Source organism: Corvus kubaryi, unplaced genomic scaffold (assembly GCF_017639235.1).
Source record: "Corvus kubaryi isolate FWS band 111438036 unplaced genomic scaffold, C.kubaryi_AGA036_p1.0 37391, whole genome shotgun sequence".
Lineage (NCBI taxonomy): Eukaryota > Metazoa > Chordata > Aves > Passeriformes > Corvidae > Corvus > Corvus kubaryi.
In genome coordinates, this window is record NW_024581130.1 from 7,508,322 (window position 1) to 7,521,143 (window position 12,822).

General features: G+C 43.7%; 1 protein-coding gene across 7 annotated transcripts in view; it reads left to right on the forward strand.

Annotated features, from left to right (window-relative positions):
• The first annotated feature begins 999 nt into the window (after positions 1-999).
• POU2F1 (POU class 2 homeobox 1) overlaps positions 1,000-12,822 on the forward strand; it is a 114,004-nt gene continuing 102,181 nt past the window's right edge. For all 7 annotated transcript variants that reach the window (XM_042038050.1, XM_042038048.1, XM_042038043.1 and 4 more), the window contains exon 1: positions 1,000-1,077. In XM_042038050.1, coding sequence (XP_041893984.1) covers positions 1,014-1,077 — 64 coding nt within the window. In that variant the 5' untranslated portion in view covers positions 1,000-1,013. The remainder of the gene's footprint in view (positions 1,078-12,822) is intronic.

A 12,822-nucleotide genomic window follows, 5' to 3' on the forward strand; every position in this document is an offset into this window, starting at 1 on the left:
CCAATAATGTCCCTACCTGTCCACTATCGATTACCTCACTTTACCTCAAAATCTTCCTTCTCTCCCCTACAGATGACCTCAGATTTTACCCCCAAAATACGAATTTTATCCGTGATAATTACCTAGATTTTACCAGCATAAAAATCCAATGGCTACATTTACCTTATCCCCAAATTGTTCACTCTGGCCCTAAAGATTCCATCAGATTTTTCCTGCAAAATACTTCTTCTTCCTTACAGATTTTTACCCCCAAAATTTTCCCTGTCACTACTGATTACCTCATTTTTACCTCAATATGTCCATGCTCTTCCCTAGAGATTATTGCCAAGTTTTAGCCCCAAGATTTTCCCTTCCCATCCACCACTGACAGACAACTTTGGTTTTACCTCAGTATGTTAATTCTCTTCCTTACAGATTAACTCAGATTTTACCCCGAATTTTTTCTCTTCCTGTCCACTCCCGGTTACCTTGATTTTACCTCAAAATTTTCATTCTCTCCCCTCAAGTTTTACCCCCAAAATGTTTCCTTTCTGCCCACTACTGATAACCTTGTTTTTACCCCAACACGTCCATTCTCTCCCCTACAGATTACCTCAGCTTTTACCCCCAAAACATTCAGTTTGTCCCCTGTAGATTACCTAGATTTTACAACCACAAAAACCCCACGCCTAAGGCGAGGACCTTTGGGGGACGGGGAGGGGGGGGGGGGGGGGGGGTCGGACCGCCCCGTGCCCTGAGGGGGCGCGCGGGGGGCGCCTCAGTGCGCACGCGCTTCCCCTCACCGCCCGCCGGCGGGGGGGAGCGAGCCGGTCCGGCCACACCGCGCATGCGCGGCGCCGCTCCGCGCCCTCGCCGGGAAAGCGGCTGAGGGGAAGGGGGGGGGGGGGGGCGCGAGCCCGGGACGCCCGGCCTCCGCCGCCGCCCCCGCCCCCGGCCGGGGGGGCGACCGCCGGCAGGGGACGGGGAGGGGGGAGGGTTTATCGCGCGGCCGATTTTTGGTTAAAATATTCAAAATGGCGGACGGAGGAGCAGCGAGTCAAGATGAGAGTTCGGCGGCGGCGGTGGCGGCGGCGGCAGGTAATCATTACTGCGTTTTACATATTCATATTCATACTCGCGCGCGCGGGGCGCACCCCCCCCCCGCCCGCCCGCCCGGCCCCGCTTAGCATAATTTATTAGTACTCAGGATTATTATAATTAACGGCACAGGAGGGAGCGGGGGGGGGAAAGAGAAGGCGAAGCAGAGCAGCCTCCCCGCGCTGGGGAGACACACACACACACCGTCCCTCCCGCACACGGAGCCCGCACGCCGGGGCACCGGCCATGGGGGCGATGGGCGGCGGCGGCGCGGCGAGGCGGAGGGGTCGGGGCGGGAAGGAGGGAGGGGGGACACACACGCCGGGAGGGAGAGGGGAGGCAGCCCCGCACCCAAAAGCATTCGGGGGTGGTTTGGCCGCCACCCGGCCCGCACGCCCACAATAAACCCGCTTTACATATTCATGGAGTGGGGGGGGGGGGGGGGGGAAGGGAGAGATGCTGGAGGAGCGGTCCCGGCGGGTCGCCCGAGTCGGGCAGGGTCCCCCCGGCGGCGGGGCGGAGGGGGGCCGCGGGTGCCGGCCCCTGACTGGGGCTCGGGGAGGCAGAAAGACTCGGTTTTCTCATCGCTCCTCTCGTTGCCCCCCTTCCCCGCAGCACCCCCCCCTTACCCGGGTTTATTTCCCCAGAGCCTGGGCCTTGCAGCGTGGGGTGGGTGGGTGCGGGGAGGGGGGCAGGAGGAGAGCGTGGTTTGGCTTTTTCATTTAAATCTCCCCCCTCCCCTCGCCAGGGGCGGGTTCGGTGGGGGGTGACTGCGGGGTGCACGGGCAGAGCCCCCCCGTGCTCTTCTCCGGCGGGAGAGGGGCCCCCCGAGGGCCGGGTTTGCCCCCCACCCCCGAGGGCTGGGTCCGCACCCCCCGAGGGCCGGATCTGCCCCGGCGGTGTTTGCCCCGCTCCCCCTTTGCCCCAGGGCACGGCGGTGCCGGTCCCGTCCCTCTCCCCCGCGCTCTCCCTCTCTTCCCTCTCTCTCCTTCTCATTTGAATAATGTCTAATTCGGGGAGGTTTATATTATTGAAATGGCCGCCCGGCTTTCCCCGCCTCTCATGTTTAGTAATTCAGACCTTTAATAACAGCCACTCAGAGCCCAACGCCGTGTTTATATTTTACATTCGCCCCATGTGCTTTTGTGGTTCAATATGATTCTTCTTTCTCGCTCTCTCGCTTTTTTTTTAAAATCTTCTTGGCAAACCCACAGGGCCCCGAGATCAAACCCAGGCTGTGTGAGGAGAGGAGGGGGAGAGCCAGGCCCTGGCTCCTCTGGCAAGCGCCTAGGCCTCACTCTGCTGCTTGATTTATTTACTAATAACCAAAATTACCCCCCCATCTCCACTCCACCCCTGCCAGCAAAAACAAAACCCTCCTGGGGCTTGAGCAGCATCAGATCTGCTCATAGATTCTCAAACACTCATGTCTTTTAAATAAGGAGCTTATTTTTAATTTATAGCAACTCAAGACTGTAAAGCTGTTCCTTTCATATCTGCTTTTCAGAGGCTTGGGCATTTTTGGTCCCTTTGTCCTTGATTCTTTTCCTTAAAGGAGAGTTGCTTCTAATTTACGTTTCCTGGCACTGAGAGAGCTATAGAAGACACACTCAAAATCTGAACAGCTTTCCTCCTCCCTCTGAACACAAACAGAATTGAATACATTGAAGATAATCTTATTCACCTTCTTTTTGCTTAATGTGGATGAGGTTTAAGAGTGCAGTGTGTCAGATGCTTTTGTCACTGCTTGTATCTTTGACTGTTCTGGGTTGAGGTTTTTTGTTTTTTTTTTTTCCCTTTCATTTAGATTTGGCTTTCAAGACAGAAGATACCACTAGGCAGTACAGGGTCTAGAAAAGAAGATAAGTTTTCTATGATTGTGTCATAAGAACGCCAAGTGAAAATTGAAATTAATCCTCTTAAATTGTCTGGAGCAATTCAGTTTTAAGCCAGATATTAGTCTACTTAGAAATAAAACAAATGGGCTACTTGATTAGGGGGAGGCAGTAATTTAAAATAGAAAATATTTATGCAGGGATTGGTTTCAAATAAAACTGTGTAGGTTTTCATTAGTGACCATTGTTTTCACCCTGTGGAGAAAAAGGACCAAGCAGCAGGGTACTTCAGAGTATCAGTGCCAGATTAGCATGTAAACATCTTTGAAACACTACTAGGAAGAGAGTTCACGTGCAAGTGCAGATGGCATATTTCGTCGTTTGGTTCTAAATTTAATTTGTCACAAAATACTGCACTGCAGCTAATGAAAAGCATTATTTATCCTTTTTTCAGATTATTTATCCTTTTTTCTTCACCCTCGGCAAAGACAGGCCTTGAATACTAGAAGGAAAAAAAAGAAAAAAAGCTGTAGAAGCTGTAATGAGACTGTTCAGGTGACTGACTGTTTCGCAGACCAACAGCACAAGGCTGGCTGGACAAAAAGCAGTAATATGATTTCATGCCTTAAATAGCATATGTTTTTGCACTCGCTTCACAAGATGTGGTCAAGCTGATGATGTCATTGGCCAGAGGACAAGGTGCAGTTAATTTGATTTATTGACCTGGGGTGAGGTGTAGCACTGAAACCTTCTCATAGGGAAACCATTTATCTGAGGACAATTTCCTTTATAGCAGCAATTTAACCACTGCTGAGACTGTAGATATTTTATCCAGCATGATAAAAATGTACATTGCATCTTGCAAACAAAATTTCTTTGTCGCTGGCGTTTTAGTAATTTTTATAGAATGGAATACTGGACAGTGGCCTTGTGCAGTTTTACAGCTGAGCTGGGTTTTATAACGCTGAATTCAGTATTTACATGCCAAAATACAGATGTATTTCTCTCAAACATGTATCTGTGTGCCTGGGTTGCAGCTTAAAATTTTACTGGAGTCTGCTGGTGATAGAAATGTGTCTTCACCAGTGAAGGCCATAGGCAACATCTTAGCGTAATGCACCTTTTCCCAAACCTTCGCATCACCTTCACTTGTCAGAAGGTGCCCAGACTATTGTGTGGGTATTACTGCTCAGTCTTTAGTGTTTTTCTGAGTCTTAGACTTTTGTGTTAGTTTGTCATAGGTAGGTTTCAGATTTTAAGCTGCTTCTTGGACCATCTTTGTGTGTGTTGGGTCAGAGAGTAAAAGAAACTTTCTTCTTCTCTATGGTCTACCTGGCTATAATGAGAGTGGAGGGTTGTGCTACTATTACAGTGCTTCCTAATTTTTATCAGGAGATTATACTCTGTTTTGGCTGTCTTTTCAGCTTTTAATTTATTAGAGACAGAAGGAAGTGTCCTCCTGTGAAGTAGTTCCACTACCTGATTACATCTCTTCAATTATTAAGGTGATGCTGCATTTTTATCTTTTCTTTTTTTCAAAACTGGCCAAAACTAAGAAGTCTGACAGCTGGTTGGAAAACAGGCCAAGTTATGCCAGCAGCCATGCTGCTGCATGTGGAGCAGAATTGGGAAGGTGTGTGTCAGGATGGTTTTTAAAACTAGAGGAGCTAGAGCTTCCCGGAAGGAAGGGGGGAAAACCTAAGCTTCCCACCCTGTCATTTAAAGAGGAAAAAAAAATCTCAGGTTTGCTGTCACTATCAATTTCTCCAAGATTAGCCTGCAGCCGTAACTCAAGCAGTAAATGTTAATACTGGCTCCCTGATGCTGGATGTGGATACCTTGTGACTGCTTGTCTTGGCGAGCGAGGGTGGTGATGTCTGGAGGTGCCTCGCTTGACGGGATCGGTGAGGTTGCCTTCACCTTGGCCTGTCTGTTAAGGCCAAGGAAGCACCAGCATACCTCTGTGTTGGGAGTCCCTTGTGTGTGAAGAAGTGCTGTTCCTACTTTGGCTTGATCATAATAATTTATTGCCCAGAAAAATGAGGTTCGGAATACCATTGTCACTGAAATAATAGTTGTCAGATTTCAAGTGCTAAATTCCACATTTAGATTAGAGTAGCACACTTTTGCTGTTTTCTTTATATCCAGATGTGTGAGGATGCAAAGAGTTCTGGGGTAAATGCTTTGCTCATGCTGTCCAGGGTGTTTTGGTTGGGTTATTTTGTCATTCCGTTTCTTTCTTTCTAATAGGGTGCAAGTTCCTCCTAGACAGCTCTCCTGGTTCTCTGGCAAATTTGCAGTAGTTTTTTGTAGCATGCACTGAGTTTTCATTTGTTTTCCTTAAATTTTGACTCCCATGGAGTTCAAGATTTCAAAACAGGTTGCAGCGTCATTTTCTATTCCTCTTAAACTCTTGCTGCCCTCAGGACAATAACCTTGATACTTCTGTTTTATACAGCTGACAATTAGGCAGCCTCTGCTCCTTGCACTTACAGCTTTATTATTTTTATCTTGAGAGAATCAGTGACAGTCCTGGCAAGTGACTGTCTTTCTTGACATACATATTTTGAGTCTTGATGAGAAAGCTGTTGTCAAAAGGTGGTGTTGAACAAAATTAAGTATGACTTGAGCGTCCCAAATGTGATGTGCTTAAGCTGGAATGTGAATGAAAGAGTATCTCGAGTTGCTGGATAGACTTACAGTGCTGGCTGTTCACTACTGCAGAGATTTGCTTCTGTGTTAACAAAGCCCCCCCTTTTCCAAATGTGCTTCATTGTTACACAGAGCAAGTTAAGTGTGGGAATTGTTGGGCTAAGTGTAGGAGATGAATTTAAGGGAAGATACTGGTCTTGGTTAGGGTGTATTAAATAATTGCTGGCATTTCATGTGAAACGATTTGACAATGCTAATCTGAGGGAAAAAGAATCCATAGATGTATTTTCTTTTCTGTAGCTCTTTGCATTAAATTTCTTGAATTGTGTGAATAGGCCCTCATGCTGCTTCGTGTGCTCTTATTTTTCTCTATAGAAAAGGAAATAATTACTTAAGATCTCAGTATTATTCCTTTCCCTAGTTTCATATTTCACAACTATCTAGGAAATACCCATATTTGTTAACTGTATTATATATGTGAGCTTTATAGTGCATTAGAAAGTCTTTGCAAAAGGAGTTTTTTATAGACTGCTGCTGACTAATTGAATTAGTTTAGGGTTAATAACACAGTTGAGTGATGAAGTGTTGGTTTCGTGTAGAGGATTTACTGGGTTCCAGTGCTGAGTTTGTCACCAATTTTGCTTGCTTTGTTGTTATGGGCTAAATCTGTGTAATGGGAATTGTAGAGCACATTTTCACAAGGGTGTTGCTGGGGGAAAAGTTAGCTAATGTTTCCTAGTGTCTCTGAAGGTAAGAGAGCTGTGATTCTTCTGGTTTTACATGTAATCATCCAGGCTTGTGCCCAGGTTGAACTTTGCCGAGGATGTTTCAGTGCTGGCACTGTTGGCACACTCCCGTCAGGGATGAAGGCCTCCCGTTGTACAGGCACAGATTACTGTCAGTTCTAACTATGGTGTGATGCAGATCTGCTCCAGGGTATGCGGTTTGGTGACAGCTTAAATCAGCCCCAGCCTGTCCTCATCTCCCTGTGTGTTCCTGCCGCCTTCCCTGCACTGGTGCAGATGCTTGCTGGATTCCTTTGCTGAGCTAGTTCAGGGAACTAAATTGGCAGAAAACAAGCCGTGCCAAAAATAATGAATAGTTTTTTTGTTGGTTTAGCTCTTTGAACTGGTTTACAATGAGATTAGACAAATAGCACTACCAATTGACTAAGGGAACAAGAAGCACACGTGTTGACCCAAGTCTTCTCATAATTTCATTCTCTCTGATGGCTTTTCTGTTGGCATAAATGGGGAGTCATGCTCTCAGCCATGTGATCCTACCTCTTACTTGGCACCCGTCGTAGCACTTAACTGGGTTCCAGGATGCTCCAGGTTAACTTGCTAACCTGGTGGAAAACTAGTCCCAGATCATTTTAGGTCTTTGCTTTATGAAGCTGGCTCCACAAAGACCTTCAAGTGCAAGAAAGGGTGTAGAAAGAACCATGTGAGTGGAAGTGGAGGAAGGGAAAAGAAGGAAGGGAAAGGAAGCTTCCTCTTTTCAAAAGCAGCATCAAGTATTCTGGTTAGCTTAGTTATATAGCTTTGCTTTTAGATTGATGTAAACCCCTGTGTAACTACAGTTGATTGAGTTGATGAGCTCAACTTGACTTAAAATGGTAGTGGCCAAAAGCAAGCGATGGGAATGTACAGCTGTGGGCACTATGCTGGACCTTCTGTTTTAGCAGTAGGCTGTACACAGATCGTGGAAGCCAGAGATGAAACTGCATCTAAGTAGAGTAGTAGCTTGGAAACCGATAGATGCTGAAAATTTGGTGTGGTTTGTGCTGTCATAGGTATGATTGCATTAATGGTAGCAAGGGCAGAAACTCCAATAAAAATAGTGGATGAGACCGTTAAGTGGTTCCCATTATTTTAGTGCTGCTTACAGTGAGACACGTCTCTAAAAAGGACTGTGGCTTTAAAGGACATATTGACAAAAGTACTTGGGAAATTACAGACACCATTACTTCTGCTAAATTTTGGGCTGACATCCTTGTAAAGCAACTTTAAAAAAAACCCCACCAAACCCAAGCATAAGTGCTTCAGCCATTTAATATGATCACTCTGAGGCAGATTTATCTTTTCTATAAATTGTAATATTGTGACAAGAAACCTTTTGCTCATCATTCCTTTTATTTTTTTCTTCCCAGAAATCTGATTTGGCTGTATAGAGATGAAGTAACATATGTAGCATGTTTGACACTGTATGACAGGGCATGAAGCTTTGGAAAAGGAAGATATGAACACCTGAGTACTGTAATAGTAAATACAGTTGAAGATTTAAAAATAAGTGTAGAAAAACCTGTTGAATCAAGCTGGAGGTGTAGCTTGCTTCTTTTTCCCCCTCCTTTTCTTTGAGGGCTGGTAGGAAGTCACCATCTTTTTTGCAGTGAGCTCCTTCGCTATTTGTTCTCTTTGTCCTTTCGATGATTCAGTTTTATTTGAAAAATACCATGTGACTTAGTAATTTGTGCCTGACCATACCAGTGTGAAGTTGTGGCTTTATACTACTTGGATGCAGCAGAGGGAAAGGAGTGTACAGTGAATACAGGTAGAAATGATTCAGATGTTTGAATCACTCATTTCTACATTATTAGTTAATACCATCTACTGAATGGGAAATGAGTTTCAAGTTTCTTTCAGGAATTCTGTTGGCAAAGATTCATTTCTAAGCATTCATAGTTTTGTTTCTTACCTGCTGATCTTTAGTAGGTTATTGCTTTTATTTGAATTTTCAAATGTAAGTTTAAATAGATACCTGAATTTTTCTAAGGCTGCAGAGAGAGGGTATGCCAGTAAATGCTGCCACCCCTCCCTACCAGCTCCTCTGGGAGCATTTCCCACCCCATCCTCTGATGCATGTACACACACCTGCATGCACATATGCTTTGGAAAAAGTAACAGAGAGCTTGGACTGGGGACAGCTTCTTCTAGCTCTGACTGTAGTAGTAGAAGACCTTACTGTTTCTGATTGTTGGTGTTTCGTGTTCCTCTGCATTTGTTAGTAGCTCTTTCCATTTGGGTGCTCTCTATTCCTTAAAATCAGTGGAGTTACTAGAGGCTGTGGTCTGAATTGCCTAAAGTAGCCCAGATTATTCAGATTGGAACCTGTGAGGGATCTTTGGAGTTGCTTTGTCATCACACCTGAGGGTACAGTTCATGTTACACTTAATCCAGTTTAAGGGTGAGCTGCTGCCCAAAAGAAGAGGGAACATAAGCATGGTGAGTATTTGGCCATGACTCTGGACTGTTGTCCCTTTTGGCAGAGACTGTGTAAAACTCTGTCCTGGCTTCTTGCAGAAATGTGTTGGGATTGTATGAGGAGACTGGAGGCAGGGGAGCGAAGGGAACGGTAGCTTTCTGTTTGGAACATTTGTTTCTGAATGAGGATATCTGTTAGCTGTGTTGGAAAGGTGTGGCCCTTTTTGGGTATTATTGACTTTGCAGTGATATTTTCCTGTTTTTAATGAATTTATGTTGATCTGAACTACACAATTTAAATTGTTGTGTTTCCAGTATCTGAAGTGAAGCATGCCGCTTAGAAGTAATTTCCCTTAAATGGACTGTGTAATAAGAACACCTTTACCTGCTGTTCCATTTGAGATATTTTGGACCGCTTATGGCAGCAAAGTTAGCTAAACTTGGGAGTTTAGGAGTATCTTTTGGAACACTGGAGAACTTCTGCATATTTAGTCTGAGGTTTAGTAGCTTCTGACTTCAAGTCAGTCACAGTGTGTCACACATCACAGCTTGAATCTCTTCATCACTAACCTTAATTCAACTCCTGGTTTCCTGCCAGGATGTCTTCTCTTTGGTTGGGATGGGTGTGCCAAGGTAAGGAAGAGGAGACATCAGCTGCCAGGCTGCACTGCTGCCCATGAACCCTGGCCAACCGCTGCCCTAGACAAACGTGGCCAAGTAGCAGTGGTTGTAAGACAGGCTTCTGGTGAAAGTTCTCATGTGAGAACACATCAGGTGGAAGAGCGTGAGCTAGACACCTGATTGTTTTCCAGTTTGGTTTTCCTGATTGGTTTTACTCAATTTTGCAAAAAAGTGAGCCTTCTAAAGTTGTAGAGATTTTTCATGTATGTGTTTACCCTTTTTTCAGTTTGTGCAAGGGCTAAGCATGTTGTTCTTTACCTCTGTCTCAGTCATCTGCTGGGCTGTAATTTCTCGGTGTTTGGGAATGTAATCAAAGGATCGAGCCCCATGCTTGTCCTGTTTTTATACTCTTTCATAGTTGCCTGTTGTTGGGGGAGAGTCAGGTAGATCTCCGGTCAGAGCCAGGATGGTGATTTTAGTTCTCTTTCAAAAAAAAAGAAAATACTTTCCCATTTATTTCCCAGTGCATCCTAGGTTTTGTACCTGGCTCCTTTCCTAAAGTGTTCAGGAGCACCATAAAAGAGTTTAAGCAAGATGATGTTCCTTGTCTGCTCTGCACATTTTCAGCTCTGGGGAACAAGTGTGAGGTTGCTCCAAGGGCTTTCCTAATAATTTTTGATTCCCTACCAGGGAGCTGGAGAACTGGCAGCTCCTTTTGCTCTCCAAGTTTGTGCATGTAAGGGTGGGTGTTAAAAATTCAGTGCCTCTGTTACCAGTTGATGTAAAAGATCCACAGCTGAGCAGATTCTCAACTCCTTAACACCAGTTGAGGGTCTTGAGGGTGAGAATTACCCTACAGACAGGACCTGCAGAAATCTGTAGATTTTAAGTTATTTTTATTTCCGGACTATTCCTTTACTCATTACAGTGGGAGACAGTGACATTGTAAAGAATATCTCCTCTCAGTTCTGAGAAACTAAAATGCTGTGTTTTATAATTTTCTGATTCAATTTGGTTTGGAACCCAGTTGCAACGTGGGTGCATCTTATATGGTTCAGCTCAGTGGTGTATAAGGGACTGTTTCCAAATACACAAAGGTGTGAATAAAGGCCAGTGCCTCAAAACTTGCTGAGATCATGCTTTAGCTATGCCTGGTTAAAAAAAAACTATTTCATTAATATAATTCTCAGCACAGTTAAAATTGAAAATGGATCCAGGCACATGTTGTAACACATTTTAATGGTATCTAGAGTAAACATAACTATTTCTAAACTAACAGCTAAATTTAGTGGATATAGTATTGTATTTAAGTGCTTTTACACTCAAGTTTTCTGTAATTGTGGATGATGGACTCCCAACAGTGGAAAGAATTTGCTATATGGAAGTTTGAATAAAGGCATAAGGAGTTAGAATAGTTGTTTGGCATCTTAAATTCCCTAGCCTTTCTCAACTTGATTTGCTGGGGGAGAGAGGAGGGACAAGTGGTGTTCCTTGTCAGGTTTGCAAGTGGTTTGGACATCTCTATGGATCCTAGCAGAACATTTTCAGTTGTTGCTTCTGTTATAATAGTGATAAACGAGTAATGCAAGAAAAAATACTGTATACAGAGGTGGGCCAGCACCTACATCTTTGCATTCCCCTGTCTAGTATTAACATAAGCAAAAGTTAGACTTAACAGAAGGACTGTTGGGGAAGACCTAATTTAACAAGTTCATTTTAAAGTCATATAAAAAGCTTTGTAAAGTCTTGAGATACTCCATAATTTTCTGTGTGCACTCAGACAAGACACGTTAGTTGCTTAAGGGATCAATTAATCTGTCAATCTTTCAAACAGCAAAATCAGCTGCAGACACGGTGGGGTTTTTTATTACTTATTAAGCAATGATTTCATATTGTGTAAGAGCTAGAAATGCTGTGTGTACTAATGAGGAAGGAAATGTCATTGCCATTTGTCCTGTGTTTATATCACATATAGGTTTGTGAATTGTATGATACGGACACTTAAATTTGTATTCAGTTGCAGAGAAGATGAGAATTCTGCATTTGTGATCTAACTTGCTTGAGGTTTTATCAACTTCCTTAATGTTCTGCGTTTATGGCAGTTGTTTTAACTGTATTTGGTGTATTAGGATATATGGTTGGAATCACAGTTATATTCAGCAAAGGCAGCATCTGTTCCTAAGACTTTTAAAAACCTGTGAAAGACTGTTCATTTCCTTACATTTCTGTGGCAGGGAGTACAATGACACACTCCATGATTTCCTTAGAATGTGTTGTCAACTCTGATAATTTCCCAAGTACACTTCATATTGTGGAACATGAGTTAAACTTGGGATTTTTGTGTTGTCATCATTCAAGCAGTAGTCATCATTCTTGGCTGTGTGAAGTAGTATTAAGAGAACACTGAGGACAGAGGTATATGGGATACAGCTGTCTATTAATCATCAGTATCTGAAACTCCTGGTCTAATTGTTTGTATTCTCTGCTTTGTCCAGTGCTCATTTGTTGAGACAGTCTTTATAAAGAGGCTGGAGAAGGAGGGTTACTGCAGTACTTCTGGCCTTTCGTTTTGGTGTCATCAGTGTGCTTGATCCCAGTAGAGAAAGTGTTCTACAAAGGCATGAAGCCAATGTGGAAATGTGCTGTTAATTGGTAACTAGGGCAGTTTTGTTTTCTTAGAAGCTGAAAAAGCCCCATCAGTGTGTACTGAAACTCTTTAGACACTGTAATTACATACAGTTATGTGTAAGTGTTCTTTGGTCCAGCAATAATTTATAGATTGCTCTTTAAGAACCATTGAGGTAGCAAATAAGTATACTTTATTGTACAGCGTGGTCTGTTTGTTAAAATTTGTTTTGAAACAATTTCTCTGGGACTAATCAACCATAAGGTTGAACTGTGAAACACTATCTGCTATTACAGATCTGCAGCTCTTGACTTTGCATTCAGCAAGTTAATTTGAAGAAGTTAATTTTCAGATGTGCTTTCCTTCATGTGCCTTTTTAATACTGATTTATTCCAACAGATATTTCAGCTTGCAGCATCAAATGGGGCACTTGTGCATTTTATATGTAAGTGCTACTCACAAACGTCATTGTGACCTGATAAATTGGGAACTGCTTCTTTTTCATTTTTGAAGCTTTTATATCTGTGAATGGGGAGGAGCTGGGAATAGCAGATCTGCCTCGTGTGAAATAGGACTGTTCCTATTTCCTAAGGAAGAGGGTTGAGGTTTTTATTTACAAGGAAGCTGCTCTGGGAGCCCTGCAGATTTGAAGCTCTGTGTTTAGTCAGCGCGTGAAAAACCACGACTGGGGTTCGAAAGTGCTTTTGGTGCACTCCTTAAACAAAAGGAACTGTGGGCTCCAAATGTGGAATATGTTCTTTATCCGTTAGTTCTGCTGCTGTGTGACAGTTCCAGTTTGGCTGTCTCT